Source organism: Dermacentor silvarum, chromosome 1 (genome assembly GCF_013339745.2).
Source record: "Dermacentor silvarum isolate Dsil-2018 chromosome 1, BIME_Dsil_1.4, whole genome shotgun sequence".
Classification (NCBI taxonomy): Eukaryota; Metazoa; Arthropoda; class Arachnida; order Ixodida; family Ixodidae; genus Dermacentor; species Dermacentor silvarum.
This window is the reverse complement of record NC_051154.1, coordinates 137,272,289-137,299,856: the sequence shown is the minus strand read 5'-3', so window position 1 is coordinate 137,299,856 and position 27,568 is coordinate 137,272,289. Positions and strand designations below refer to the sequence as shown.

The window sequence follows — 27,568 nt, the reverse complement described above, 5'->3', positions numbered from 1 at the left end:
ATGACGTACGAAGGAAAAACTTTGTGAGGACGACTCCGTGGGCCAAATTCGCAAAGGTTCGTGAGAACTCTTTATGACTGGTTGGCGACCTTCGTTGATAACATGTGCGTTTTCGCTATTGCACAATTTTTGTGTTTACGAGCTTTACGTAAGAATGTTCTGTGAATACGGTTGAATACGTGCCCTGGGGCCGAATTCACGAATCTTTTCGCTCGTAAGTGATTTTTGCCATTCGCCCGCCGCCCGCCTTCGCTAATGATATGCCCAGCATGAGGATTTGCTCTAATTTGCGCTTACAAAAAATTCGAGGGTAAGAGATTTTTTTCTAAATATGGGCCCTGTCTCTTAGAAAGGTTAAAATTCCTGTAGTTATTCGGTATGCACAGTTGACGCTAGTCCATGAGCCAAGTATATATCGTAGGTCAAGGAAAAGCTAATAGGATGCTGCATACGGAACAACGGTCATCTAGCGCTGCAGCTAATTATGCGTCAATTCTATCGGCTGTGTCGTACAAGACAAAATCTTTCGAAACCTATGTTGGAAAGAGTTTGTGCTTAACTGTGAACATAAATATGCACTGTAGAATTTTGCAACATCATCTGTAAGAGAGCCGTCATATTGTGATTTCCCAACAATTAAATTTAAGCGTAGTGAGAAAGCACACGTGCAAGACCTAAGAAAGGCATTCGGGAGTTCGCCTAGATCAAGAGTCTTTTGAGGTATTGAAATCCATCAAAGAAGACTTTTATACCGTGGGCATTAATTAATGTTTTTCCATATCTGTTGGTACAGCCCAAGTTATCTCTGATTATTAATCATCTAGGACAGCTAGTGAGGAAAAACAGCGCTGAAATACTAGTAAAAGGTCATGCTTTGTCCGCTGTTGCTTGTGAAAGAGCGAGTAGAAGCATTATGCTTTCGATTTTTGTACGTATTTTCAGTAGTATTTTCGGATGTATTTGATCAGAAAAAGCGGATATTCGAGAACAGACGAGTTTGATTGGAGTAAAACGACATTTATTTCAGAGGTTGTTGCTTTAAGATTACTGAGTCTTTCAGGTTACCTGTTCTTTTAGAACGCGCAGTAAGGGCCCTTTGTTCCTTCTGCATGAGTGTTTGCAAATGCTTCATAAACCACGGTTATTTTTTTTTTTTCGTTTACCCTGTTTGTTAGCGTCTGAGCAATAACAAAAGACGGTCACATAGTTGCAATAAGTTTTGGCTAATTATTCACCAAGGATCATTTACATTATAACATTCGACAAGCGTTTCAAGGACGACGACATAATGACTCAAAGTCACCTGAATTTTCTTTATAGCTAGCCTTGGCGCAATTATAGAGTCGCTGACTGCTGCTATCATTACTTTTCTCACGTTCTAGAATCATTTCGCGAAGAATGCCTTTGTGATCACTTAAGCCGGTGTTACGGGCCGGGGTTTGGTGAACCTTGGAACAGCGTCTGCTTGGAGCTCGAATCAGGTTGACCATCGGAGAGGGTCCGGCAGGGAAGACGAGGCGACGTAAAAAAACAAATAACACAAGTTTAATACATGGTTGGTGAGCGGTGTGCTCCAAAGAAAACATACAAGAAACGTTCAGCGTACATCCACCTGCACGCTAGGCCAAAGCAAAAGTGTTCTCCACGTGGCTGCAGGCTGGCTTTCTTATACCCTCCACCATCCGGGCAATCTCTCCCTCTCCTCTCCCCCACTGCAGCACATGGGGCCAACCAGACGAAATAGAGATGGTGGGTGACCGTGACGGGGTGAACGTCCTCAGCGGGGGATGAGAGGGCTTGCAAGGCGGCACGACAGGTTTCGTCTCTGACCCTCGCGATGGACACGTCTATTCATGTTGACGAGCGAGATCGTTAGGCACGCCGATTACCATGCGTTTGCACGTGGTCCGAGCATGGGAATCGGCGTGGTCCGAGCAATAACTCAGCTGCTGCCACTACGATGACTTCTGATTGTGCGGATCCAAACTCCTGTGGTTCCACCGCAGAGCAATTCTCGATCTCCGCTTTCTGAGATTGCGAACCGCCATCCACTTCACTTAGTGTCGTTTCTGCGACTGCTTTTGCAACTAACTCACGAGCTTTCAGTCTCGTTTGTGCCATCACGCTAGCCTCCTCGAACATTAGCCCTCTCTCGCGCAGAATCTGATCCGACCTATTTGAGAACAGGTATGGGTATTGCGTAGGAAGCGTAGGCGATACGGCAGCTTCCGTCTCAACTGTACCGAAATGACCTTTAATAGCTACATTTGCGACCGGAAGACATGCACTGTGAGTTCCTGCTGCTTGCTTTATCCAGACGCATTTACCCGTGAACATCTCCGGTTCCACATAAGAGCTGTGAACCACGTCCATGGCAGCCGCAGAGTCACGCAGTACGCGACATGGTTTCCTGTTTACCTCAAGGTCGCGCATATACGGTTCGAGCAGCTTCATGTTCTCGTCATTGCAACCAACCGATAAAAACACTACCTTGACCTCGTCACATTGAGCAGCAAGGAGCCCTGGTTTATAACAGTTGTAGCGAAGAAAGGGTTTCCTCTCTTCCAATTTCTTTTGCTGCTCTGCTTTAACTCCAGGGGTCTCTTCTGACTCGGAAGTACCATTTTTTGAGGTACCATTAATTACAGGGTCATTCTTTCTCTTTTCGGGCCCTATAGCTTGGGCCTGCCGAACCTGAAATTGAGATCGCCTTTTCGACCATCGCTGACTTCGCGAGCCCGACGCGTCACAAATTCCTCGGCTAGTTCAGCAGCTCTAGCTACTGTGCTAACTTATGGCCTATCTTGAATCCAGTACCTCACGTTCTCAGGTAATCGGTTATAAAATTCGTCAAGTGCAAAGCACTCAATAACCTTCGCGTGATCACCGTAGGGTTTTTGTTGCTTGAGCCATTCCTCCATGTTTGACATAAGCTTATATGCAAACTCTGTATAGGACTCATTCCTAGCCTTTTTCATTTTGCGGAACTTCTACCGGAACGCTTCCACTAACAGCCTATACTTTCTCAGCAAACTGGACTGTAATTACCTTATCCTAATCCTCAGCTTCCTCTCTGGTTAAGCGAGTGATTACGTCCGTTGCCTCGCCCGGTAACAGTGTGAGCAGACGCTGTGGCCACGACTCACGAGAGAACCCTTGCTTCTCGCACGTCCACTCGAAGTTCACCAAGAACAAACCAATGTCCTCTCCGAGCTTATAAGTCCGCATTTGCTCTGTCATCTTTAATGATACTTGCTCTTCTGCACTGTTTCCATCGCTCCTCTGTCCTGCTGCTTGAGCTCGTTCCATTTCAATCTCGAGTCTCTTCAATTCTAGTGTGTGTTTTCTTTCTTTCTGTTCTGTACGTTACCGTTCTTCACGCTCTTCTGCCTTACTTTCTGCAGTCTCCCTCTCTCTCATGATCTCTAGGCATTCCGTAAGCTCATCATCCTCAGCCTCTAGAGCAAGAATAGCCTCAATCAACTCTGGTTTTCGGAGTGCGTCAGTCACATTCAGGCCCTTCGCTAGCTCCAACAACTCCGGTTTACGTAACGACTTCAAATTCACGGCTGTTTTCAGTGCTGCTCTCTCTACTGTACACAACTATCTTGCCGCAACCAAACTAGGTGACAACAATAGCTCAAATTACCCATTCTATTCTAACACTTGAAGAAAACCTGGTAATACTCAGCAAATAAGGTCCCACACCCACCACCTTGCAGCCAAGAATCCGGAGTAGACCATTGCAAACGCTGCATTCAGTTGCAACTTGGTAGACGAGGCTCGTAGTTCCATATATCACCGCTTGCCATTCAGTTGCAGAGCGGGTTGGGATTTCATGGATCTCACCGCTGCCATCCAGTTGTTACGGGCCGGGGTTTGGTGAACCTTGAACCACGTCTGCTTGGAGCTCGAATCAGGTTGACCATCGGAGAGGGTCCAGCAGGGAAGACGAGGTGACGTAAAAACAAATAACATAAGTTTTATACATGGTTGCGGGTGAGCGGTGTGCTCCAAAGAAAACATACAAGAAACGTTCAGCGTACATCCACCTGCACGCTTGGGCAAAGAAAAAGTGTTCTCCACGTGGCTGCAGGCTGGCTTTCTTATACCCTCCGCCATCCGGGCAATCTGCCCCTCTCCTCTCCCCCACTGCAGCACATGGGGCCAACCAGACGAAATAGAGAGAGAGAGAGGAATCGAAGAGAGGAAAGGCAGGGAGGTCAACCAGACGAACGTCCGGTCTGCTACCCTACACATGGGGTAAAGGAAAGGGGGAATAGAAAGAGGAAAAGAAGAAGAGAGTGAGCATTGTGTGTTCAGCGAAGCACCATAACACCAAAGTCAAGTCCCATAGCTGGTGATGTGCGTTGTAGACGTCTGACATGAACCAAGGACCAGTGGTCGTTGCGTGAATAGGAGGCTGCGGGTGAGCCATGGGGCTTACTCGAGACTTGCAAGCACTGGATTGAGAGCATCCAGTACTTGCACTGCACTTCGCGCTGACTGAGTATGCAGCTTGCTTAAGAGTATACGTAGGGTATTTACAAGGGACCGAAGCATCACAACCACTTGCCGGTCTTCTTCGGGCAATTTATCAGGAGTCGGCATTGTGGACTCTACCGCGGTGCACTGTATTCTTTGATGTGACTGTGGTGCCGGCTGTGGCATCGGTTGTGATTCCGGCTGTGGCCTCGGCTGCGGCTTGAACTGTGGCGTCGGCTGTGGCTTGAACTGTGGCTGTGAACTGTGAACTGTGGCATCGGCTGTGGCCATGTCTGTGGCTTCGGCTGTGGCTTCAGCTGGGGTATTTGCTGTGACTTCGGTTGTGGCTTCTGCTGTGGCGGCGGCTGTAGCTTTGGTAGCGCGGGCCAGGCTTCAGTATTGGTGTTCTCCGGCACGACCTTGTCAGAGTTAGACTCGACTCCGCCAGGCCTAGGGGGCAGAGGAGGAGGAGTTGTCGGATGTGCCGCGCTCTTCATAGAGGAATATTCGTTCTTTGAAGTCCGACGGCATCGGGACCATCGCTTTCTAATGGCCGCAACAGCTTCCCCACGAGACGAACGGTCTCTATCCATCTGCTTCAAGACCGCCCTTTCTTTCCTCAATTTAGGGCAGTCCTTTGAGGTAGCATCATGGGACCCAATGCAATTGGGGCATTTGAGCACTGTGGCTACACAGGAGTCTGCAGCGTGTAGCTGTGCGCAGCGCGGGCAAACTCTCGTGTTCTCGCACACAGCGCTCACGTGTCCCAGCCTCAGGCAGTTGCGGCATTGGAGTGGTCTTTGGATAAATGGACGCACGGGGTGTCTAAAGTGGCCCACCTTGACGTGTGAGGGAAGAGATTCCCCCTTGAAAACCACCTTCACACAGCGGGACGTGCCGAGTCGAGACACATGAGTGATGGCACAGCCATCAACGGCTGGCTTAATTAAAATCGGCAAGTCGGCGCTGGAGATGGAGACGTCCACGTCGCTGATGACACCAGTAGTGGTACCACTGTCCAGAGGAATGCACGAGCGGACCTTCACACCGCCAAGTTCCGTAAGTTTGCTCAAAGTGATCCGTGCCGTCTCATGTACGACGTCAATAGCCAAGACATTTTTTCGTGTGTTGACTCTGACATCCGTGACTTGATTTGGTGCCACCGCGTCGAGAAACACCGAGACAGACTGTCTCAGGTTGTTGGTAGCAAGTTCTGGTATAAATAGAATTGTACTGACTGCGCTATTCCGAGTCGGTCATGCAGTCGACGTGCTTGAAGGCAGGTAAGCCATGGTGTTTCTTCGTTTCGCCTTGCGGCTCCTCACAAGCTGAAAGTCGTCATCGGAGAAGTCCTCACTGCTGAGCGAGTAAGCACTGGTATCGTCGCTGTCGGTGTCGCTCTGGAGGCCGGTCCGCTTCCTAGACGCAGCCGCCGCAGAATTTGCCATCCCCAGCAGATGCGCGGGGACGTCAGCTTGCATCCGCGCAACAATCCATGACGGCTATCCGTAGATTTACAGAGAAATCAGGCGAAAACAGCAGAGCTAGAGAAGTAGCGTTCTGGCTCGCAGAAACTTCGTCTTGGTGGGTAACCGTAACGGGGTGAACGTCCTCAGCGGGGGATGAGAGGGGTTGCAAGGCGGCACGACAGGTTTCGTCTCTGACCCTCGCGACGGACACGTCTATTCATGTTGACGAGCGAGATCGTTAGGCACGCCGATTCCCATGCGTTTGCACGTGGTCCTAGCATGGCCGCTCTAAGTAAATCGTAACAGAGTGCACGTGGTCCGGGCATGACCGCTCTAATCAAATCGTACGTAACACCGGTTATGATTGTAATAGGCAAAACCTTGTCTGGCTTATTCGAAAAAAAGAAGACTAGGAGCTGATCCCATTTTGTAGATTCATTTACAATTAATGTTAGGGTTAGGAAATTTATAAAATTTTTTACTTCTGTGTTCACTGCCCGTTTCTCTACATAGCACGGATGCTGCTGCGTCCAGTTAAAGTCAAGGAGATTAAAGTCCCCTCTTAAAACCTCGTAGAACTACTTCAGCCGAAGCAGTAAATTTAGACAAGACAACCCTTGTACTTTAACGAGGGTGGTAGATAGATAAATATCGGTTATTAGTTACTTCGTCTGCTATGTAATAACGAAAGTAGGCTAGTATCGTGTATTCAACTAAAAGTTTTAGTGGAAAACTTTACTTTTTCTAAAAAAAAGCACCATGAATAATAGCAAACGCAAAAATCGCTTTATGGCTCGATAACGTCAGGATTTGGGCTTACTGGTTGAACGTTAAGAATGTTTAACACCGCAACACAAGAAAAGTACTGTGGGAACGAAGATGCACATGGCGTTGTTTCGAACAACTTCTTCATTAATAAACGCACATGTATAAATACGAGATGAATAAAAAAATAGACAATTACGTTATAGTATTATGTCACTTCCGCCGCTGATGCTCACATACCTTAACATTTACTGGACAGCGCCACTGACATCGTGCGTTAGGATGAAGTTCTCAAGCGACTTATCTCAATTGCTTCAATGATTTTTCCTAGTTAATTTATTGCAATGCCTGTGCGGAATCCTTCTGCACTTAAAATCTGAGACATAACCACTTTGCTAGCAAGGATTAATCTATCTTTTTTTTTGTCTGCTTTGCATCTGAGATTGCCTTAAAGCTCATTTAGCCTATCGTTAACGCCTCACCTAGTTTCCGCAGTGTAACTGTCGCTTGCTGCGTTATAGCGAAATGTCATATGCTACCCCTATTGCACATGGCCACTTAAATGTTATGATGCCTGCGATGCTTACTTTTTTTTGCTGAACTATTATTGCGATATGAAGAACCAATATGCGAGGAGTCGAAACAATCACATTGACAAGTGATTGACAAGTGACCAAGGTGCGCTGTGCCACCTACTTTAGGCTTTGGGCGATTCCCATGAAAACACGAAATGGCTCCTTTTCTTTTTTTTTCTTTTGTGCAACTTTCTATCCGCAGTTTGACTTTCCGTGCAATTCCTTCCACGACAGATGCTAAAGGTGGTCAGAGCAATATAAAAAATGGCGATCTTGCATCTTGTTATCTGAGCATTCAATGCTTTTTCATACACGTGCGCACATGATTTTGTTTAAGTGCATCTATAAGGCAGAGGTGGGCTATGCTCCTTCTTACTGACTTGGAGTGGGCAGAACAAATGGTAATCCATCATTGCTAGACCTCTCTTTAGACATCCAAGAAAGGTGCGGATTAGACGGTGTTAGTTCTATGCCCAAAACGCTTAGGTTCTTATTAGGGGTCGGTGCTGATTAGAGATTATTGTTGTGCGCATCGTGTTCTTCGGTCCTTGTACTGTGTTTCTCAGTTCAAAATTCGAGACGCTTTAGTGCTGCAATGCGTTAATCTTGCCGTACGTTGCCATTATTTAATCACTGAATAATCCATCATTTGTGGAGAAGCCGGTGACAAATAATTGCGAATATTTCGAACTACATTCATATAGAACGTTCAATAACAAATGACAGGGTTGTTTACGTTCAACAGACTGAGAGTTAGTCGTGAGCTGTCCCTCGTTTGTCAAGCAATGCGGGAAATTTATCATACTAAAATTTCAAAGACGAACGCTTCTGTGAGGCTCAATTAAGGCCACTGGATCGTGAAACCCCTCTTACATGCGCGCCTTACACGCATTAGTTAATTAAGTGTGATCATTTACACCAGGGCGAAAACGCTGATGTATTTTTCTGCATTCATTTTCCGACCACTGCATGCCTCTAAAACTGTGTCTTTGTGGGAACCTTTTCAACATCATGGTGCTCGTGCAACATTACACTCTGAACATTACGTTGTTTCTCTCCTATACTACTATTTTTTGCACCTGTAGGTCACTTGCCTATAGAGTGCGGGAGCGGGGCAGTCACTCGCGTATTTGCATCGCCTACCACGAGCCCTAGGCTCTACACAGCCTTCTTTGAGCATAAGCTGACAAGTGAGCTGGCCATCGGAGCTGGCACTTCTTGCTATGCAGTTTTCCATGCACGGCTCCCATTTACAAACGATTCCTCCCGACGCTTGGTGAGCCTTTCACTGCTCTTGAAAGCTGAGCATTGAAGGCGTGCCTTTTTACTTCGTGGGGCCTGTATCCCAAAGCAGCATCCGTTTTTGCTGCACAATGAAATGTGCAGCCAGCGTAAGCCTGCAATTAGGCACAACGAACTCACTTCAGTAACAGGGTCCACGTTCTCGACGAACTTCCTACGCTATGTAAAGAAGAGGCACCGGCTTGTGCTGATGGCGAAGCGAACACAGTATTAAGGAAGGCAGGTCACCCGCTAACGACAGCCATTATTTTAAGAACGAGATCATGTAGATTGCGTTCTAGATTGTCTCGGCCCAGTGACCCGACAAGATGGCACGTCAAACACTCTGGAGCATATACGAGTAGTTCCCGCGCTCTAGACAAGTGCGCTAGGCGCTGTATACATATGCGTGCGTTTTCTCTAATTCGCTCTTTCTCGGATATTATTTTCATGCGTTCAATACGTCAACATCTCCTTCTTCATCATCATCATTATCATCAGCCTATATTTATGTCCACTGCAGGACGAAAGCCTCTCCCTGCGATCTCCAATTACCCCTTTCTTGCGCTAGCTGATTCCAACTTGCGCCTGCAAATTTCCTAACTTCATCACCCCACCTAGTTTTCTGCCGATCTTGACTGCGCTTCCCTTCTCTTGGTGTCCATTCTGTAACCCTAATGGTCCACCGGTTATCCATCCTACGCATTACATGGCCTGCCCAGCTCCATTTTTTCCTCTTAATGTCAACTTGAATATCGGTTATCCCTAACTTCATCGCTAGTTATAAAAGAAGCCTCTGTATCCTGTTCACCACTAGTTCGAATGAAAGTAGCCTGGCTGCTCTGGGTACTGTATAGGTCAGTATAGACTTCTTCTGCTGCTTTTACCATGTCATAGAAATTGCTGATGACATTACCCTGCTTATCTTTCAGTGCATACATCTTGCCTTGTCCTATGTCATGTTTTCTTCTCACTGATTTGATGCTGCGTCCATATTTTACTGCTTCCTTAATTTTTTCCACGTTATAATTTCGAATATCTCTTACTTTCTTCTTGTTGATGAGTTTGACAGTTCAGCGAATTCTATCTGGTCTCTTGAGTTTGATATCCCCTGCAATATCGCTGCAATAAAACTAGGAGCATCTTAGTGGGAGCCTACAGCCTGTCCCACTCCTGGTTCTATGCTGGAATGAAAAAAAGGGAGTGATCGGGCCGCATAAATGATATGTCGTAGGGCCAGACATGCTTCTATTAAAGCGAAGCTTTCTATGTCTCACTGATTCGTCCGTGAGCGCTGAAAACGCACTGCAGGAAAGCCAACTTACACAATGCAACTATCTGCGCACCTGCGCACACAATAGAGCAATGGCGCACGACATACGTATCGTAGAACACTGCAGTTTACATTCGCAGGTGTACCGATAAGAACAATAGAATCTGCAACACCACGCTTCTCAAACGAACTGTATATATATGCGTTGCATTGCGCGCGTCACGCAATGCATTCCCGGCCGTCACCATGGGTAGACCGCGGGTGCAGTGCACTGCAGAAGAGGCTGCCGTACGCGAACGTAAGCGCGAGCACGATCGTGCCAGTAAGGCCTATCCCGTGTATCGGCAACGGCCGAGCCTCTGATTGTCTACCACAGCGATCACACGGTAATATTGTGCAAGTGTAGAGTCGTCCGTGAAAGTGTGAGTGTGTGCGTGTAGTCAACAGTTACATGATCTAAAATAAAGGCTATGCAACTTAACGAAATGTGTCTTCATTGAACTTCAACGTTCAAAAAATACAATCCTAAACAAGCAATTAAATCACATATGCATTGTGGTGGGTCGCTCAGCATTTCTTGGGTTCGTTGCACGGTCGTTGGCTTTGGACTTTGACTTTGATTCAGTTTGCATGGGAGGAAGCTTTGCTTCAACCATCTTTCTTTAAGAAAGGGGCTTTGATTTTTAGTTTTCTCGCTTTCCTAACCCTGTCACTTGAGCAAATTGGGAGTCGGGAAGTGAATGCTTTAGTAACCCCGAAAGCCAGGGAAGCGGCAAATGGAGTTACACAGGCGAAATGTTTGAGACCCCTGATCTCGCGTATTCATCGATTAACGATGTCCAGTTGGGTGCCTTCTGCACTAGCGGCAGTGCACCTTAAGTACTTAAGCACTACTGTTCTAGCTTTTCCATTGGGTGGGATGACTTTCCAAACCAGCCGACAACCATTCGAGCACCATGGTTGCCTCCTTTCTTGGGACGTACCTGAGTACAATTCGGATTTTACAGACGAATTGTATGTTATTCGTCTGTAACGAATTACATACAATTCGTTACAGAATTGTAATTGTATGTCTGTAACGAACTGTATGTCTGTAATGACAACGTTTTCGTTATCCCCAGAAAGCCACCTCCATAACTCATTATGCCACCCGCCGAGGTGGCTTTGTGGCTATGGCATCGCACTGCGGAGCTCAAGGTCACGGGTTTGATCCGAGTCACTGCGGCCGCATTTCGATGTGGGTGAAATCGAAAAACGCTGGTGTACTTAGGTTTAGGTGCACCTTAAATAATCCCTGGTGGCAATGTGGAGTCGCCCGCTACGGCCTGCCTCATAATCATTGATTATGGTTTTGGTACGTATAACTGCAGAATTTTTTAAACAAATCTTCCCATCAAAACTCCGTATTGTACAACAAGCCGTACAATTTGGGCTTAAAGTGAGCCATAGGCAGCTCACGTAATGTTCCGATAACACATTAGTGTCCACTTGCAGCTCAAAACAAATGCTTTTCAGTTATAGTCGAAACGTTTGCATCAAGTTTGGTTATCCTAGCAGCTGCGAGACGGAGGACGGCCGACAAAAACGTAGCAGAACGCCGGCCTGGTTTCGTGGCCCTTCAACGTTTCACTAGTGCCTGTGTGGTGCGTCGTCCGAACGGATCTCGCAGTCTCTGCGCTAGCGCACCGCCGTCGTTGCACGGCGCTTTGTCGCACCGACAGGGGTGAGGGAGGTTCCAATGCAGCGCAGCGTTTAGGCTCGCCGGCTGCGGTCCTGCCTTGGTCGATGACGAGGCGAAAGGCGATCCGTCATCGCGGGCCGCTTCCGGCCGCCGGTGCCCCCCACGCACGCACCGCTGCCCACGGCACGCAATCACGGCCGCCGAATGTGCGCTAGCCATCCGAGACGTCTCGCCCGCACACCAGCACCAACAAAGGCGCGACGAGCGAGCGCTGCATGTTCACGAGCGAGGAGGAGAAATTCAGTGCACACGTTTGAGTATCTATTCCGTTCAACACATCCTTAGCCTTTAGTAAAAGGCTCGAGTATCCGAAACTAGCTACCGAGTCAGATAACGTTATTTAGCCGGTGATTGCGGTGATAGAGCGAACAGTGTCCGCTGCTTAAAAAACATTTTCTCCAGCGCGTGATCTACGAGTTGCCAGAGGCGAATTAATGGCGTATTATTGGCCCCTGCTGTACCATAGCAGGCAAAGAGTCTATTTAGTGTGCTAATTTTCTAGCATTTCTACCAACTTATGATTACGCATAGTGACGCAGCCATGTTTTCGTTGAGAGAAGGTAGAAGTGAAGCTGAGAAAAATCTCCGCCTCTTTTGTCAGACTGAGAGAGAGTTTATATATACCAATCAAGGAAGCAAGACGAAGAAACAAATGTCGTGCGGAAGTGGCAGCTTGCTTAACCTTCACGTTGGTGTGCGCCTTTTTATTTTTTCATCTATAATATAGAAGGACCTACTGCAGTCTTACATTTGTGCCATCATTAAGTGTACACATTTTGAGCGTCTCGCATTCATGGAAGGAAAGTGCGCGTTATTGCCAGATGTTGATACTTCAGCGGCAGATGACGAGCTTCTTGCTCCAATCACGTGCTAACAACGCTTCTTATGTAGGTTAACAAACAGACTGAAAACACATTCTCTATTCCTTGCGCTCTATTAGGTAATGTTGAGCCGTGCAAAACTCCCGGTCAAGTGAAAGGGAAGCCATGATCTCAACCATGCGCCAAAGACAGCCTTCCACTTCCTGCCTTGGAACAGTTCTTCGAAGAGGCTGCCAAGAATGATGTAACCTGTGATTTACATTTATTTGACAACTGGTTACCACCTTAGCAAAGGAACACCGTGAGACACATAGCCACCCCTAACATGATCCACGTATCGACCTGTCGGCATGAACACAAACTCTGAGCCAGGAGCACCCAAAATAGCAACCTTTCTCGGCGCAGCTGCCAATCCGTGGTCATTACATCCGCCTGCGGCTGGAAACCTCGTTTTGTTTAATGACTGCCATGCCGACAGCGTTCTATACGATTATGCACCGTTGTTCGAATGATGAGCGCTTCGTCGCTATTTTCAGAGCTTAGCCAACATGGCGAGTGTGCAAACGTAACGATTCGACAGACGCGACATATCGAAGTTACGCGGGCTCCTCGTGCCTTTGAGGCGGCATACTCGGAGCAACAAGATGTGCTAGTGTTTTGCTGGATGCTGCGCCTGGAATAAGAGTAGGCAGGCATTGTGACCGTTCCGGTGGCAGTTGCCACACTGCTCCCTTGCTTTATTTTTCTCTCTTTCAATTGTATGTATGCTTTGAAACCATATAATGGTAATATTTCTCCATCTAGCACACAAATGCAGAAATGGAACAACAACATTCCCAAACTTACGTTATTTCAAAATAGTAATATTATTCTACGGCGTATCAAAGTGACACGTCGTAATTGAAAATGACTAAAGTAGCCTTAAAGAGAGCGTCCACTAATTTTGATAGGGCGATAGGTGAACTTACTATTTACGATGGTCTTTGTCTGTGGCATATATTCAATAGTATTATAGGCAGCTGAATAAAAAGAAAAGAAATGACGAATAATTTTGTGTATTCCTGGGCAACAAAAATGTTTAACCCAGTTTTCACGTGTTGTCTTCTGCTTCTTATGTCCCTCTCAAACTTCCAGTTTTCTTTTGCCCTTTTTATAGTGCATACAAAAATTTCACGCAAATCTTTCAGCGTTGGTCAGTCTAGCTTCATTAATATATTAATATAGACGGTTTCTTCAGGCTGTTGTGCTTGCACAGCTAGAAATATTTCACATGCTTTATACTTTGAAAAAGATCCAATGAATTCGATGGTAAAATGATCCATGCTTTGCATCACATGTGAATCATGTTACGTTAATCACATAAAATCATTTGAAATATTCATAACGGGTACATTTATTTTCGCGTGGGATCACCGTGGATAAAGATCATTTTATGCAATTTAAGTAGACCGGAGCTCCGCGCATAACTAAGCTTACGTGGCGTGCACTTAAGTTCGGCTTTGTCATGGCAGTACCCTTATTGAGGAAAAGCACGCTTTACAGTAAGATCGTTACGCACGTGCAATGCTTTTCCACTATCTATTCCTTAGTAAGGTGAAGTACGCTTTACAGGCTACAAAAGACCGCATTTATGGGTTGTTTTCAACGTGCATGCAGCACATTGCTGCAAGCTTTGAAATATTATGAACTGTCTTAACACCACAGGAAGTATATCAGTTGTTAACAGTAATATTTCTCACCGCCTCTACTAGTTTTAATATCAAAAATAGGAACATCTAAAATAGCTCACGCACCAGTTTCGAAGAGATCAATTCTTTTAAAATATTTGGAGGACGCTTAAGCTTCGGCTTTAAGAGAGTAAGGCGATAGCATTCAAAGATCCTTGACTGCTTCTCACACTTCCCGGCAACTGCAGCTTATGTAACCGTAATGTTTACCGGTAGACGCTGGAGGTGAACGCTATGCCCGAAGGCGCGCTTTCTGGTAGAAACACGGCCTCTTGCGTGGGCCGATCTTCTGGTGTGGTTTCGCACTTTTATTATTTCAGTCTGAGAAGATTTAACATAAAAGGCATACGCTGTCGATGTTTTGTTTCATGGCGTTTGTTTGTGGGCTGTCATTCTCAAGATTCCGGGAAATAACTTTGTCAAGAATGTAAGACAAAGTGCGAGCAAATTTAGTGGTAAAAGACGTATTTAGTGTCTACTGAAAGCCTGCGTGGTTGTGGTTCGGAATCATTTTTTCGCCAAGCGATGGTCGGCGCCGACACCAGACTTTTTGCGACGCAGGGCCCTTAACGCTATCGCGTTAAAATAGTCAATCGCGTACAACAACAAAGAAAGCGAAAGACAAACTTGTTTTTTCTTTCTTTTTTTCTTTTTTGATTGAAGTTCAGGTGCCGCATTCTGTAAGGATTCATTCTTTACTACACATTTCACTTCTTATCATTCATCCCATTGAGTGGGAACGGGACGGGGGATCATCATCTGCAATAACGGCGGCTCCCGCTCCACGGAGTCACAGCGGCTGATCGCTGTTATTGCAGGAGCGTGGCTGTGTGCGAGTCATTGAGACAGGGCAAGAAAAGTGAAAATAAAATAAAATAAGTAAAACTAAATGTACAAGGGTTGTCCCAGCTAACGTTACCCAAGCTTTTGGGGGAGAAAAAGCTGCAATATATGGTTATGGAGCCAACTACGTTTGATCATTAGTTCTCTTCCGCCGCTGGGATAATGTTTCTACTAATTACCCGACTAATTAGAGAAACGTGGCCTCTTGCGTGGGCCGATCTTCTGTTTTGTTTCGCAAAGCTGTTATTGCGTCCTAAAACACCCTATTTAATCGTTTTCAACGCGCATGTCCTACTGTATTATTTTTGCCGTGACTCGTAGCGCGCGAAATGCAAAAAGTGCCGCGAAATTACGCGCCCGGCGCGCCATGGCACCAGTGGCCTCAAAAGTTTGTTGAAGAAACAAACTGCGCTCGTTTCCTGACACGGCAACCACTGCAATGAGTCGCAATGTTTCGCAACATAGGAGACGACCGAGGTAGCCGGAGTGTCACAATGTGCTGCTCCGAAGTGACTATCTTCTGCGTCACGAAGCCATGACACATACACCTTGACTTAAACGATACTGGAACTTGTTGATAGAAAGCTATTCACAACGCAGCTGTTCTTAGTCGAGCGTGCGCCGTCACACAGGAGCAGAGCCGGAGAGGTCATGTGACCAGCTCGCGGGGAGGTGAGGAGCCGGCCAATCGGAGCGCACGCCGGGGAGGAGGAGGGGCGCCGGGGTATAATAGCAGGTGTTTGCGCCGTGCGCTCTTCGCACGATGGACGCCGCTTGGCGCTATCGGCAATTCGCAGAAACATACCCTACAATCGCGGAAACATGCGCGACAATCGCTGAAACAGAACGACCACAGCTCCGGTGTTTCGACAGATTTCACTTCGTGAAACTGGCTGCATTTTTTATGATAAATTGTTTAGGCCCGCTGATGCTTGCCAGTATTTTTTTCTAGGGATTTCCCGATTTAGAGACTTCATTTAATGCAAGAGATGAAAACTCGAAAACGTCTGTTCAGTGATCCTTTAATTCTCGCCACCGTCAGAACTTATCTCTCTAAGTTTGTCGTAGGAAGGGTTGAAGCTGTTTCACGGTGCCTCTCACCCTCCTGCATACATATGTAGGAGAGGCGGGTGGGAAGAGAGTCATTCAAAAATGGCACATTATATTTACTTGTACGATGCTAGTCAATAACTAAAAAGCTTCATAAAACGAACCAGTATGCAATATTGAACCTGTGTATTGTCTAGTGCTAACTTAACTAAAAGGCAACTGATGAAAATCTTTCCTCTTCTGACTTTTCTTTTTCAGATTGTTTGGTCCTCTTCCGAGCACAGTACGCCGTCATCCAAAGCACTGACTTGGACAAAAAATATCTGGAGTGTCCTAAGTTGACCATCCTCTTCGAGGCACCGGCAGACACAACGCCCACCATGCAGGTAGGCTCTGCTATGTTTGTGACGCGTTCTGTTTGAATAATCTACTAAGAAGCAAAAAAATAAGCAAGAAAAGGAAAAAGAAGTAATGTCGAGTGATTTCTGTCAAAGTTTTGTGTCTACTTGTATGTTAAAATAAAGATGGCAAAGTCACAAAAAAAGATAAAAAAAGAACATCTCCACCAGTATCTAAAGCTACAAATTCCAGTGTCATCTGCATGCGACGTTTACATTACCTGTTGCTCCTTCATTATGACTATACTATTCTCACATCTAAAGACGCTCATCTGAAACGACGGCACCTAGAGACTTAAAGTGCTTGTTTTTAAATAGTATAAACACCTGAGTGAAGTTCAGAAGAGCATTTAGCGCGTAGTGAGCATGTCACCATTAAAAGCTCGAAGATACTAAACTATTGTTTCAACGTCTGCTGTTGAAATGTTTTATAGGCTCAGAGGTTAGAGCAACCAACAGACGGAAATTGCGGCAGATAGTGATTGCATTCTCGCCGCAACTTCTGAATGATTTGGAACGCCAACATTTGCAATGCATTCTTCAAGTTGGCCTCACAACTGCCGCCCGTGATTCCGCGGCAGCGCTCTTACTTGTCATGGGATTGGTTCATGCAGCAATGGTAGCGGGGATAGGTTCATTCGAATGCCAAGATGACGCCTACTTTTCGATGACGTGCTAATAATATAGGATCCTGTGGCATAGGAAGAGAAACAGTTCCATTTTCTACCGAAAGCGTTTGTTCCGAACTGCAGCCGCTGGGACTCGCTGGGCACGCGAAGAAACGCGCCGGGGAGGGAGCAAGCTTCGTCGGCGACCGCTTGGCACTGCCCAGACGCACGCCTCGCGGAAACGAGGCTGTTCACTAAGCAGTTCCCGCTGTTCACTCAGGCTCTGCCGCTCTTGCTTCTTTTACTACAGTGGCTAGAATAGGGGAAGTGTGATTACCGCCCGGCGGCTCCTATGGCGACCGCCGTCGCCGCCTTGGGATGCATCCGCCGGGGGGCGCTCGCACTCGTTTATACGTCGAGCTGAGCGCCCGATACGAATTGGTTTGTGAGTTTCTCCCGCTTTTTATTGGAAATTCTTGTGCGAAGTTATGTTTCGTGCGGTGTTGACAAGTGCTCAGGGGTGAGCCGTCGTCAAAGTCACTTTTTTGTGCCTGGCTGCACGACTGCATGGTTACAAATCGTGCAAAAAGAAGAGCGAGCATCCACAAGAGAGAGAGAAAAAAAGCACTTGAAACTTCGCAGGACGACATGAGAACCATGAAAGGGAATGTGCATTGTGTTCAGTTGCACCCCTTTGTGTTAAATATTAGGCATTAAGTACAGTAGCTATAGTAGTTTTAAGTGTGTTAATCGACTTTGTATGTATGCTTTCCTTGCTTTACAAGAATGTTGCTTAAAATATTTTATTGTTGGTTCTTCACTCTTGTTTTCTCTCGGTTGTGCACATTTGTTATTGTTTCTCTTTTGTGTATGCGCTGCGTCGAAATCGGTATTTCTACCTTGGCTTCATGTGCATTACCATTACATGAGGGCTGCAGCAATTTTGTCTCTATTGTTGATGCCCTATGCTGCTGCTTTGCAATATAAGGGGCGAGAACCTATCAACTTGAGCAGTTAATTTTTGCCCCTTTGTTATCCCCTCTGAAACTGGGCAAGCAAAGGAAATAAGAATTCTAATGTTCTCATTATTACTTTAATTGCACCGTCAGCCTTTTTCGGTGTTCTCGTCAAATGTGTTCTGTTTTTTTTGTTTTTTTTCCTTCAACCGGACCTGATTTTTTTTATTCTTGTCAAGTATATGGTGTTCTGTTTGTTCGAAACGAGTTGAAATTAAAAGTTTGTTATGCGCGACGAGCTCGGAACTAACTATGTTTCCTCGTAACATTTATTGAAGCGACACTTTACAGTACACGGCAACACAGTGATTGATAAAAATTATCAATAACTGCACCATATTTCGCTTATAACATCCCAGTTTCCAAGAAATCACGCAAACGTGAAAATATTGAGCGAGCCAAGGCAACTTTCTGTGTAACCTAATCATCGGTGCGTGCCATTTTTTTATTTTATTTATTGATACTGTGAGCCCAATGACGGGCTATTACAGGAGTGGATTTAACATACATAAACAGAGAAGCGCATTAGTGCACTTGAACAATACACAAAAAAGAGAAAATGAAGCAGCACTGCTGATATGAAACACATTAACAATATAATTACAGAGTACATTTTGACTTACTATATCACAATATATACCTCCTTCCACAGTGCACTATGACTACTTCAAGTATAGTTTTTTTTTTCCCAGGGAAATTCAGCAATGGAACTCTTTGCCTGATTCAATTGTCCAAATAAAATCAGTACTGCATTCTTGGAAGCAATACATTGCGTTATGTACCCTGATGTTCTCTACCCTGATGATTAAGGGCAGTTGCATAGATTTGAGTGAAATCCAATTGCATCTTTCTTTAACGAACAACTCGGGGACTAAATTGATCTTTGTAAGCAAGAACAGTTGTTTTCGTTCAAGCGTGCGTTTATAGACAGCAATTTGCGCGTAACATAAGACCGCAGTGAAGCAAAACTCGAGGCGTGTCTGCGCGGCCTCCGAGGTAAACATACCAAGACGGCCTAGATCACGTAAGCAAATGACGTGTTATACGCGAATTTATAGAGCGCATATGTCGCTATAATGTTGCTGGGATTTTCGCGAACACGAGAGGCTGAGCAAGATGTAGCATTCGAGGTAAAGAAAAGAAAATTCGCCTGGCGAATCGAGGCGCTCATCCAGCTAGTCAATTGTCGGGCCTGGTCCATTCGAGGTAAAGAAAAGGAAATTCGCCTGGCGAATCGAGGCGCTCATCCAGCTAGTCAATCGTCGGGCCTGGTCGGGCGACGTGATGATGATGATTATAATGATGATGATGATGATGATTTATTGGCATCCCCTTTGTAACGGGTCGGCGACTAATAGTCACCTAGCCTGCTTGATTTAATCAGGTATACTATACATGTTCTTTATCTAGCATTTTTGTATACCTCTCATTATTCTTTTTCTTTTTCAAAAATTTACCTTGTGCCGCTGCCTATGATTTTAAGAGATCAGGTCGTATCCATCTTTTCCCTGCTTTTTTTCCACCAGCACTCCAATCGTCTCTTCCTGATCTCTACGGCTGATCTGTTTATTTTTCCTTCCACTTTGAAACCAAGCGCTTCTGGGAGTTGCACGTTACCTACGGTTCTCGCTGGGTGGATCCCGTCGCATTCAATCAGGATGTGCTGAGTGGTTTCTGGATCTTTACTGCAGCATGCACATGTCTCATCTAGTTCCAAATATTTGTTCCGATATGTTTTCGTCCTTAGGCAACCGGCTCGAGCCTCAAATAGCAAGGCACTGCCCTTTGTGTTATCGTACAGATTTTCCCTTCTAATTTCTTTCTTCTCATTCTTGTAAATCTCTATTGTGCTTTTTGTTTCCATTCTTTGCATCCAATTCACGGTCTCCGGTGCGTTCACGGTGCAATTCACGGTGCGTCCAATTCACGTGAATGCAAGCGTGAGCGCCGCCTTGCGAGTGCATCCGAAACGCTCACGTGAGCGGCGGGGCCTTCGGCACACTTCCCTATTCTAGTCACTGTACTTTTACGTTTGCTTCGCGAAACACCTCCGCATGTAAGGGCTGTCCATCGGCCACTCTGTCGTCTCTGTCATTCTATCAGCGCCATGTTACGGCGTGCTCCCACTTCAGCTCCCTGAACTTCACCTCGGGAACTTCATTCCCAACTTATTTTGACATCATGCACGCAGTTTCCTAACACCAGCATTTCTGTCTGTTCTCTCCCAAATTACATGTCTGCTTTCATCTTCATTAGTCTACAGTATATTTTCCATGTGGTCAAGTCACCGCTAGTACGAAGCACGAGTGATAATTTTGTGCAAGTAAAATTGTCCGCTACGTCATCAAATGATACAACCAGCATGCCGATAGCAGGCACTGCAGCGGTGGTGTCTGATACTAAATTTCAATGACCTCGGCTACTTAGACCATCACACCCACATCACCCGTCGCGTGTATGAGGGCCGTACTCTTTACCTGGCGAGGTGTAGATGGTACCTGCTTAAGCAGGAAACATGGTGTATTATTGCATTCCGTACCGGAATGGGGCCGTTTCAGCGAGAAATCGAACCTGCGATTTCGTGTTCAGCAGAACAGTATAGCCATAACAAAAACACTGTACGCTGACCATTCTTTCGGTGAGATTTAATGTCCGGTTCGTAGCTTAATGCAGATTTGCTTTCGAGCAACGCACGTTTTGGTAAGACAAGGGATAAAGACAGGGGCAGCCTGGATTTATTTTGAGCTTACGAGGGGGGTTTAACAGGTACTTAAACCACGGCAAATGATCAATTTAAAGTAAAATAATTCTTCGATTCATGATAAGTTCACGTCAGACTACCAAACCCACGTTCAATCTTGTCATATGCATGAAGACATGAAGACGTTGACCACTGTGTCAGGTGGTGTTTATTTCTTTTAACAACATTCCAATTCCGTATACGAACGTAGGATGTCGCCGCGCGGCCTTAATTGGAAGCACCACAGGCGTAATGTGGGGGTTGTGTGTTCGGTCCCCACCAGCGGCAGGTTATCTTTTCGTCCACTTTAATTTTTCTGTACTTTATTATTTCTACATTTCAATTAAACACAAAAATTACCTCATTTATGCTTTCTCCGGCTTCATTTCTATTACTTCACAAAAGTCTGTGCTTCGCAAAAAGTCGGTCTCAATGGATCCCCTTATTCTTCTCAGTTGTTACACGGAGAAACATTTACGGACTAACATCATGAGTGTTTCTCTAGCGCCGGACTCTGTTTTCTTATTCTTATTCCTGTGACGATAACAATTTATTGTGTAAAGCCGATAGGAGTGATGATTACTTACCATCGTCTTCCGTTGCGTTATGTGCTGCTATTTATCTGAAAATATATATGCATATATTTCGCCTAGTATGACGATCTCTGCTTGAGCGCTCCTCCACAGCGTGCAAGTGAATTCTCAAATTCTTAGGCCGTGTTCAATAACGCGCCCATCGAGTGGGATACAGATATCACCGTAAGTTGCCAAAAAGACGTTGCGAACAACCTTTTCAGCGGCGAAGCACTGACGCAAAAATAGCGTTGCTGGCGACGACACGAGAAAGCTTGGGCACGCGAAAAAAACAGAAAGGCGAATTGATATTTCGGAAGAAAAATGGGATACGGCATTAGGGCGCGCAGCGAGATTAAATTTCTGCCGTGTTTGCGCGACTGGAATGCTAGCAACAACACGCCGCACCACTAACCTCACGCGGCCCACCTCCCGCTGTCGTACTTCTCGCGTGCCGTCGCGTCAGACAGGGTTCGGTGGAGGCGTGCGAAATTTCTCTCGAATGCAGCCATGCTCCATCTCCAACGCCGAGCTCGTATTTCCTGAAATACGAAACAGTGCGACTCCGTAGCTGAACGCCCCTTTAACGTATACTTTTCATTTCCACTCGCCTCGCAAGCGGTCGTTATAATACTGAATTTCGTCTGAAGCATTAACTTCAGCGCAAACTTAAAATTCAATGTCCATAATGTCTAGAATATATCCGGTGCTCCTACTCGGAAGCTTGCTTTCGACTTGGTGTGAGCTCATGAACTCAGATTCTCCATGCCACTACATCATGATGGCTGTATTACAGCCTTAGCAGCGCACTGAAAATGCACTAGCACAACCACTTCACGACACTTTGACACGAGCTTCGACGCAAAACGGAATCATCGGCGGCGCTGTTATCATTGCTATGGTACAAAACACGCATTGCTGGGGAACAGCCCAGTCTTTGCGTAAACGTCCGTTTTTCAAGTCTTGCGAATGCTCCCGAAGCTTGGTTCCTATTCAGAATACTTCTCTTTTGCGAGTTCGGTCATCATTTGACCATCGCCACGTGGTACATATCCTTCTCACGGCGTTCGCCGTCACGAGAACCGAGCCTTCGAACGCAGGCCAATGAGGAAACGCTGCTGACTAAGATAAGCTTTTCTGTTAAATGGGATTCTCGGAGCTATAGGTTGGTTCGCATGAAACTTTGTGGTGAGGACCAAGCACTCTGAAATGCTTCTTGCAATTCGCACAGAGACCCCCCCCCCCCCCCTCCCCTTATTGTGGTTCTTGTTCGTCTTGTCTTCCTGAGTACTTAGGATTCCCGTATACAGATGTTAAATCCCTTCAGTAGTGGACCTAGCTATCTCACCTAAAAGCCAATTTACCACCCCTTTTTTGGCATTATCCTCAGCACACCAGGCTAGATACTCTGTTCGTTCCTACGCAGCACGTTTGAGAGCCCTGCGATGGCGGCGTGCAAGCGATCATGTCACGTGCCTTTTTTTTTTTTTTCATATGTCGATGGCTTTCTTTAGGGTGCAGAGACTATAATTACGCAACAAGTAGGAAGTTCGAAGCTGCTGAATTAGACGTTTCTTTAGAACCCTCTGTAGCTTTCTTATAGGTAATTTCGGCCTCAATTTAGAACTTGTGAAGTTAGTTGGTTAATTCTTACTAATAATGCAATTAAGCAGACTGCAAAAAAAATAGTATGACTTGCTCCATACAACAGCCAATGACATACATTTGGTCGCATCCTCCTAGCTTGCTTCAGCACATTTTTAAAACATGGCTACAGTTATTTGGGTCACCCTATATATATGTTCAGTGCCCGAAGTACCCCACTTCTGTGCCTGTAGCACACGCCCGCCATCTACTTTGGACGTGCACTGGAAGCAACATAGTCCGCGAAGTGTACTTACAGGGGTGTGAAGTTGAAAAGTCACCAACCTGAAGACTATATGAACGATGGCTCATGGACAACACGATTCATAAGTCGCTCTTCTAGCGTCTGTATGAAACGGACCTCTATGCTTTGGTGTAATTTAATTCCAACTTGATGCCGACTTTATGAAATCAGCTGATTAAAAAAAGAGGCTGTTCGTAAAAGCAAATGCTAGCTTTTCGTGATGTTGGTCCTATTATTAGCGAAAGGGCCGGGCCAATGGCAAAGATCACTTCCGAACGAAAAGCTTTGTGAATCTGGCCCTTGAATTTCAGTTTGGGGTTCACTGCATAAACAATTGATTTTTTTTTTTTTTTGCTGCACCAGCAAACCAAAGTTTCACCCCGAAACAGAGAAGAGAACCACGATTGCGCGTCAGTTGCGAGAAAGGCGCTAGGTTTTTTGCATCAATGGGTGCCTCAATTAAAGATTCAAGTTATTTTTCAGCTTAGAGTTACCTACGGTGGCACGGTACCATTTAGAAAGATTTTAAAGGGAATCAGCTGCGGAAAGAGTGGTAAAATGCTGAACAGGAAAGAGTTCACAAAGAACACCAACCTCAGATCCCAATGGGACGCAGCTGTTAGAGAGCGTAAAATTTTAAACATGAAAGAGAACACCAACATGAGACAACAGTGAGACGCCGCTCTTACAAGAAAAAGAAAAGAAGTAAGAATACTTTTAAAGGGCCTACTAAACACTACATGCTACGGATATTACGTGTTCATGGAATTTTTTTATAGGCCGACACTTACCTGCTTCCAAAATTTGCTTTAAAGGAGATAAGTATGGATTGATTCGTTTTTGAGAAATACTTTTTTTTTTCATGCAACACATCTTCTGGTGGTTTCGCAACACACGACAACCATGACCGCGCAGGTGCTCGTCGCGAAGGAAAGGGGCGAAACAATCATCAAACACGGCGGCTTCTGCTTTCATTGGCTTATTTGCCGGAGGCCTCAGACTGTGTGAGCGGTGCGCGCCGACGTGCCTGGAATAAACATAGGCCCCGGAGTCTCACGGGTTGCCCTCCAGTGTCAATGTTTGTTGACCACTCATAGGCAGAGATCTGCGCCACTGCTCGCTGCTCTCCTGGGCGCCGCAGCAGACTGCGGTCTCTGTTTGCCTTTGTACCGAATCATTTGCCTGCTGCGGGCGTCGCCACGAAGTAGAAGCGCCCGAAACACGAGGAGGCCGCCTTCCCGCAGTCTCTCCTCGTCGGTCGGCGGGCCCGGTGACTCTTTTCTCCTGCGAAGAGCGAGTGCCGTGGCGCGCCGCCCACAGGCCGTGTCCTGCCGATTCGTTGGGATTCTCTTCTGCGCCGCGAACTCGAGTGCTGCAAATGTGCCACAGCACGCAAGAAAGCGCTGTGCGCTTGAAGGCACACGCACACAGAAAAGCTCGCACAGGAAGCATACGAAGAAGCAGGCGTGGCGAAAGAAAAAAAAAAAGTGCCCTCGTGCAGATTGCCCTCCTACCCCTTACCGATTTTTCTTCTTTTTTTTTTTCATCACAACGTTACGATGTCGTCTAGTTCGAGAACAAGAAGCACCCCCTTTTTTTGCCGCGCATTTCTTTCCATTTTTATCGCTCCAGTACGGCGGACCTCTGACACGAAAATGCGCGCAGAGGAAGTAAGCGCTGAGCCGCGGCCGAGCGCGGGGATGCGCACGCAAACACCGTAAGCGGAACGAGCGGCACATACTGCGCACCTCTCAGTGAAATTGGCGCACTCCGCGGCTGCATTGTTTCGATTGCTTCTGTTCGCGTGCCTCGTTTAACGCGAGCGGGTTTTAGCTGCCGTTGTCGGGGAAACGCTCCGGCAAACCTCCTTGGTGCTGCGTTATATTCGACCGCAAGTCTTTCCGTTTACGCCACCTTTCTTTTCTTATTTCCTCTTTCTATCTCTTGTCTATGAGGAAGCGCTAGCGTTATCTAAATTGTGCTGGTGAGGCTAGATTTCGTCAGCCGTGGTGGGTGGTAATCGAGATGAGTAAGCATCTTTGTAGCCACACCGCTTCTGTCAGTTGACCCATTGCGGCAGATTAATAACTCGTACTGCTGACATAATTTTGACACCCCCTCTACTAACAGCATCTCCTACAAGAAAAAATGTCTACGATTCGCTTGATTGCGCACAATACTGCTACACTGCCATTCTCTGAGTAAGCAGGTTAGTATTTTCCAGCAACAACAAATATGCGTTAACAAAAAAAAAAGAAAAAAAAAACGTAATGCCAGAATTTCTCTTCGGTATAAATTTCTCTTCCATTTTCTCTTTTACCAATGTCATGACTGTTTTGTACACCACGTATCGTGATAATACATTTCAGAGCAGCGCTCATCATGCACGTATTACGCCGCCTGGTCTTCCTCTTTCGTTCGGCTGTAAGCTTAAACTTAACTTCGCCAATTGTCTTACAGGAAACACAACCCCGCAAGTGTTCCCGTGATGCTCCTAACTTAAAAGAAACTAGTGGCACTGGTGTAGCTGCTCACGATAGCGCGACATAAAATTGTAATTTCGCGTGCTAGCGTTCTGCTGTGAAGCACGAGCTGGCGGGTTGCGTTTCCTACCGCATTTATCCGGAAAGGGGGGGGGGGGGGGGGTATGCAAACAACTCGTGCACTTAAAGTTAGGTGCACGTTAAGGAACCCCACGTGGCCAAAATTTATCCGAAGTCCTCCCCTACGGCGTCCCCTCATAATCTACTGGGCAGTTCCGAGACGTTAATCTCCACAATGAAATAAAATCTTACTTTCGCTACGTTGTAACAGAAAATCCAGAAGTTTATAGTTGGGTTATAAACAAAAAATGAAGACAAATAAGCACATATAGCTCCACTATAGTGCCCATTCCCAGTCACTGACCCCCCCCCCCCCCCCCCCCCCCATTCCCTGTGTCTTTACATCACTCGACCACTCAGACGCACGTGCGCTCGTGTAACATGACGCGTGCACCAGCCGTTTTCGTCATCAAACAGGCGCACTTTGACGGGCCCATGAGGCCGCGAAGCGTATAAACTGCCCGAAAACATTTGCCGGCCTCGGAGCTTTCGCACGGCTCTGTTGGAGACACTCGCAGCGCAGGATACACAGGCAGAGTGGAGCGAGTCAGGGCTTGCCCGCAGGAATTAATCCGGCCGCGGTGCTTTCTAATGGGTCCCGGTGGAGCAGAGACCCCGGGGCCGTTGCCTCCTCTCCGTCTTGCCACCGCCATCACTCAGTGACGGCCGCACACGGCGCAATTGTGGGCACCACGTGGTGCGGAGACGCCCGGACCGCCATGCGGCGACTCGTGACCGCAGTTGGGCGTTTGGTATATCTCACGCGCTGCGCCTGTCGGCGCACGTCGCGAGCACAGGCGGACGGTCCGCATACCTCAGCGCATCCCGCGTGATGGATACCGGGGGCGTTCTTGCGGAAACCGGAGGCATGCTGGTGTATTATTAGGGCGAAAGCCTTAGATGGCTCATGGGTCGAAAAATTGACCATCCGGCGTTATGGCACCAAAATTCGATGGCACCAAAATTGATGGTGCCACCAGTGATGGTAGAACCCACAACCATTGGTGGGATTTGAACCCACGACCTTTGGTATTAATTAAGGCGACGTTAATTACGGTACAGTTTATTAACATAGAGTTAATTAAGGCCCTCGAAACCATGACATTTTTTGGTAGTCGAACCAACGACCTTTGGTGTTAAGTAGGGTGAACTTAAGTAAGGCACAGTTAATTAGGGTAGAGTTAATTAAGGCACTCGAACCCATGAGCTTTGGTGGGAGAAAACAAGTAATAGGAAGTAACAACGCATTCGAGTGAGAATGTCAAGTAATTTAATGAATGTCTCGTGAGCGCGTAGGCTTTCTCCTTCATTCTCTTAAGCGTACGCTAAAGTGACTGTCAACTTTTTTCGTCGGACATATTTGAATCCGAATGAACTGGTTCACAAAGCTCCGAACCGGTTCGAAACACTATAATTTTTTTTTCAGTGGACCCGAACCCGAACATGATAAAGTTTCTGTCGACACCCTAGCAACACCGCCGCCTATGTCATATTTGTGCAGAAAATCATGGCAAGGTGGAAGACTTTCTGAAAAAGAATGAAGTTGACAACTGCTGACAAGTCGTTGCAAGAAAGTGTAACCAGTGACGTTGATGCCAGTAGAGCATTAGAAATATAGGTTTCTACCGAATACAATTGGGAGGGTGGAAACATCAGGACTTGACTTAGACTTCAACATTTTCTTTAGCACTGGCTTTACTCAACAAAGGTGTA

The 27,568-nt window shown here is 46.3% G+C and overlaps 1 protein-coding gene across 1 annotated transcript in view; it reads left to right on the top strand.

Moving 5' to 3' along the window:
* LOC119461779 (uncharacterized) overlaps window positions 1–27,568 on the top strand; it is a 382,744-nt gene that overhangs the window by 203,186 nt on the left and 151,990 nt on the right. The window contains exon 4 of the mRNA XM_049669559.1: window positions 16,289–16,416. Within this exon, the coding sequence (XP_049525516.1) occupies window positions 16,289–16,416 (128 nt within the window). The remainder of the gene's footprint in view (window positions 1–16,288; window positions 16,417–27,568) is intronic.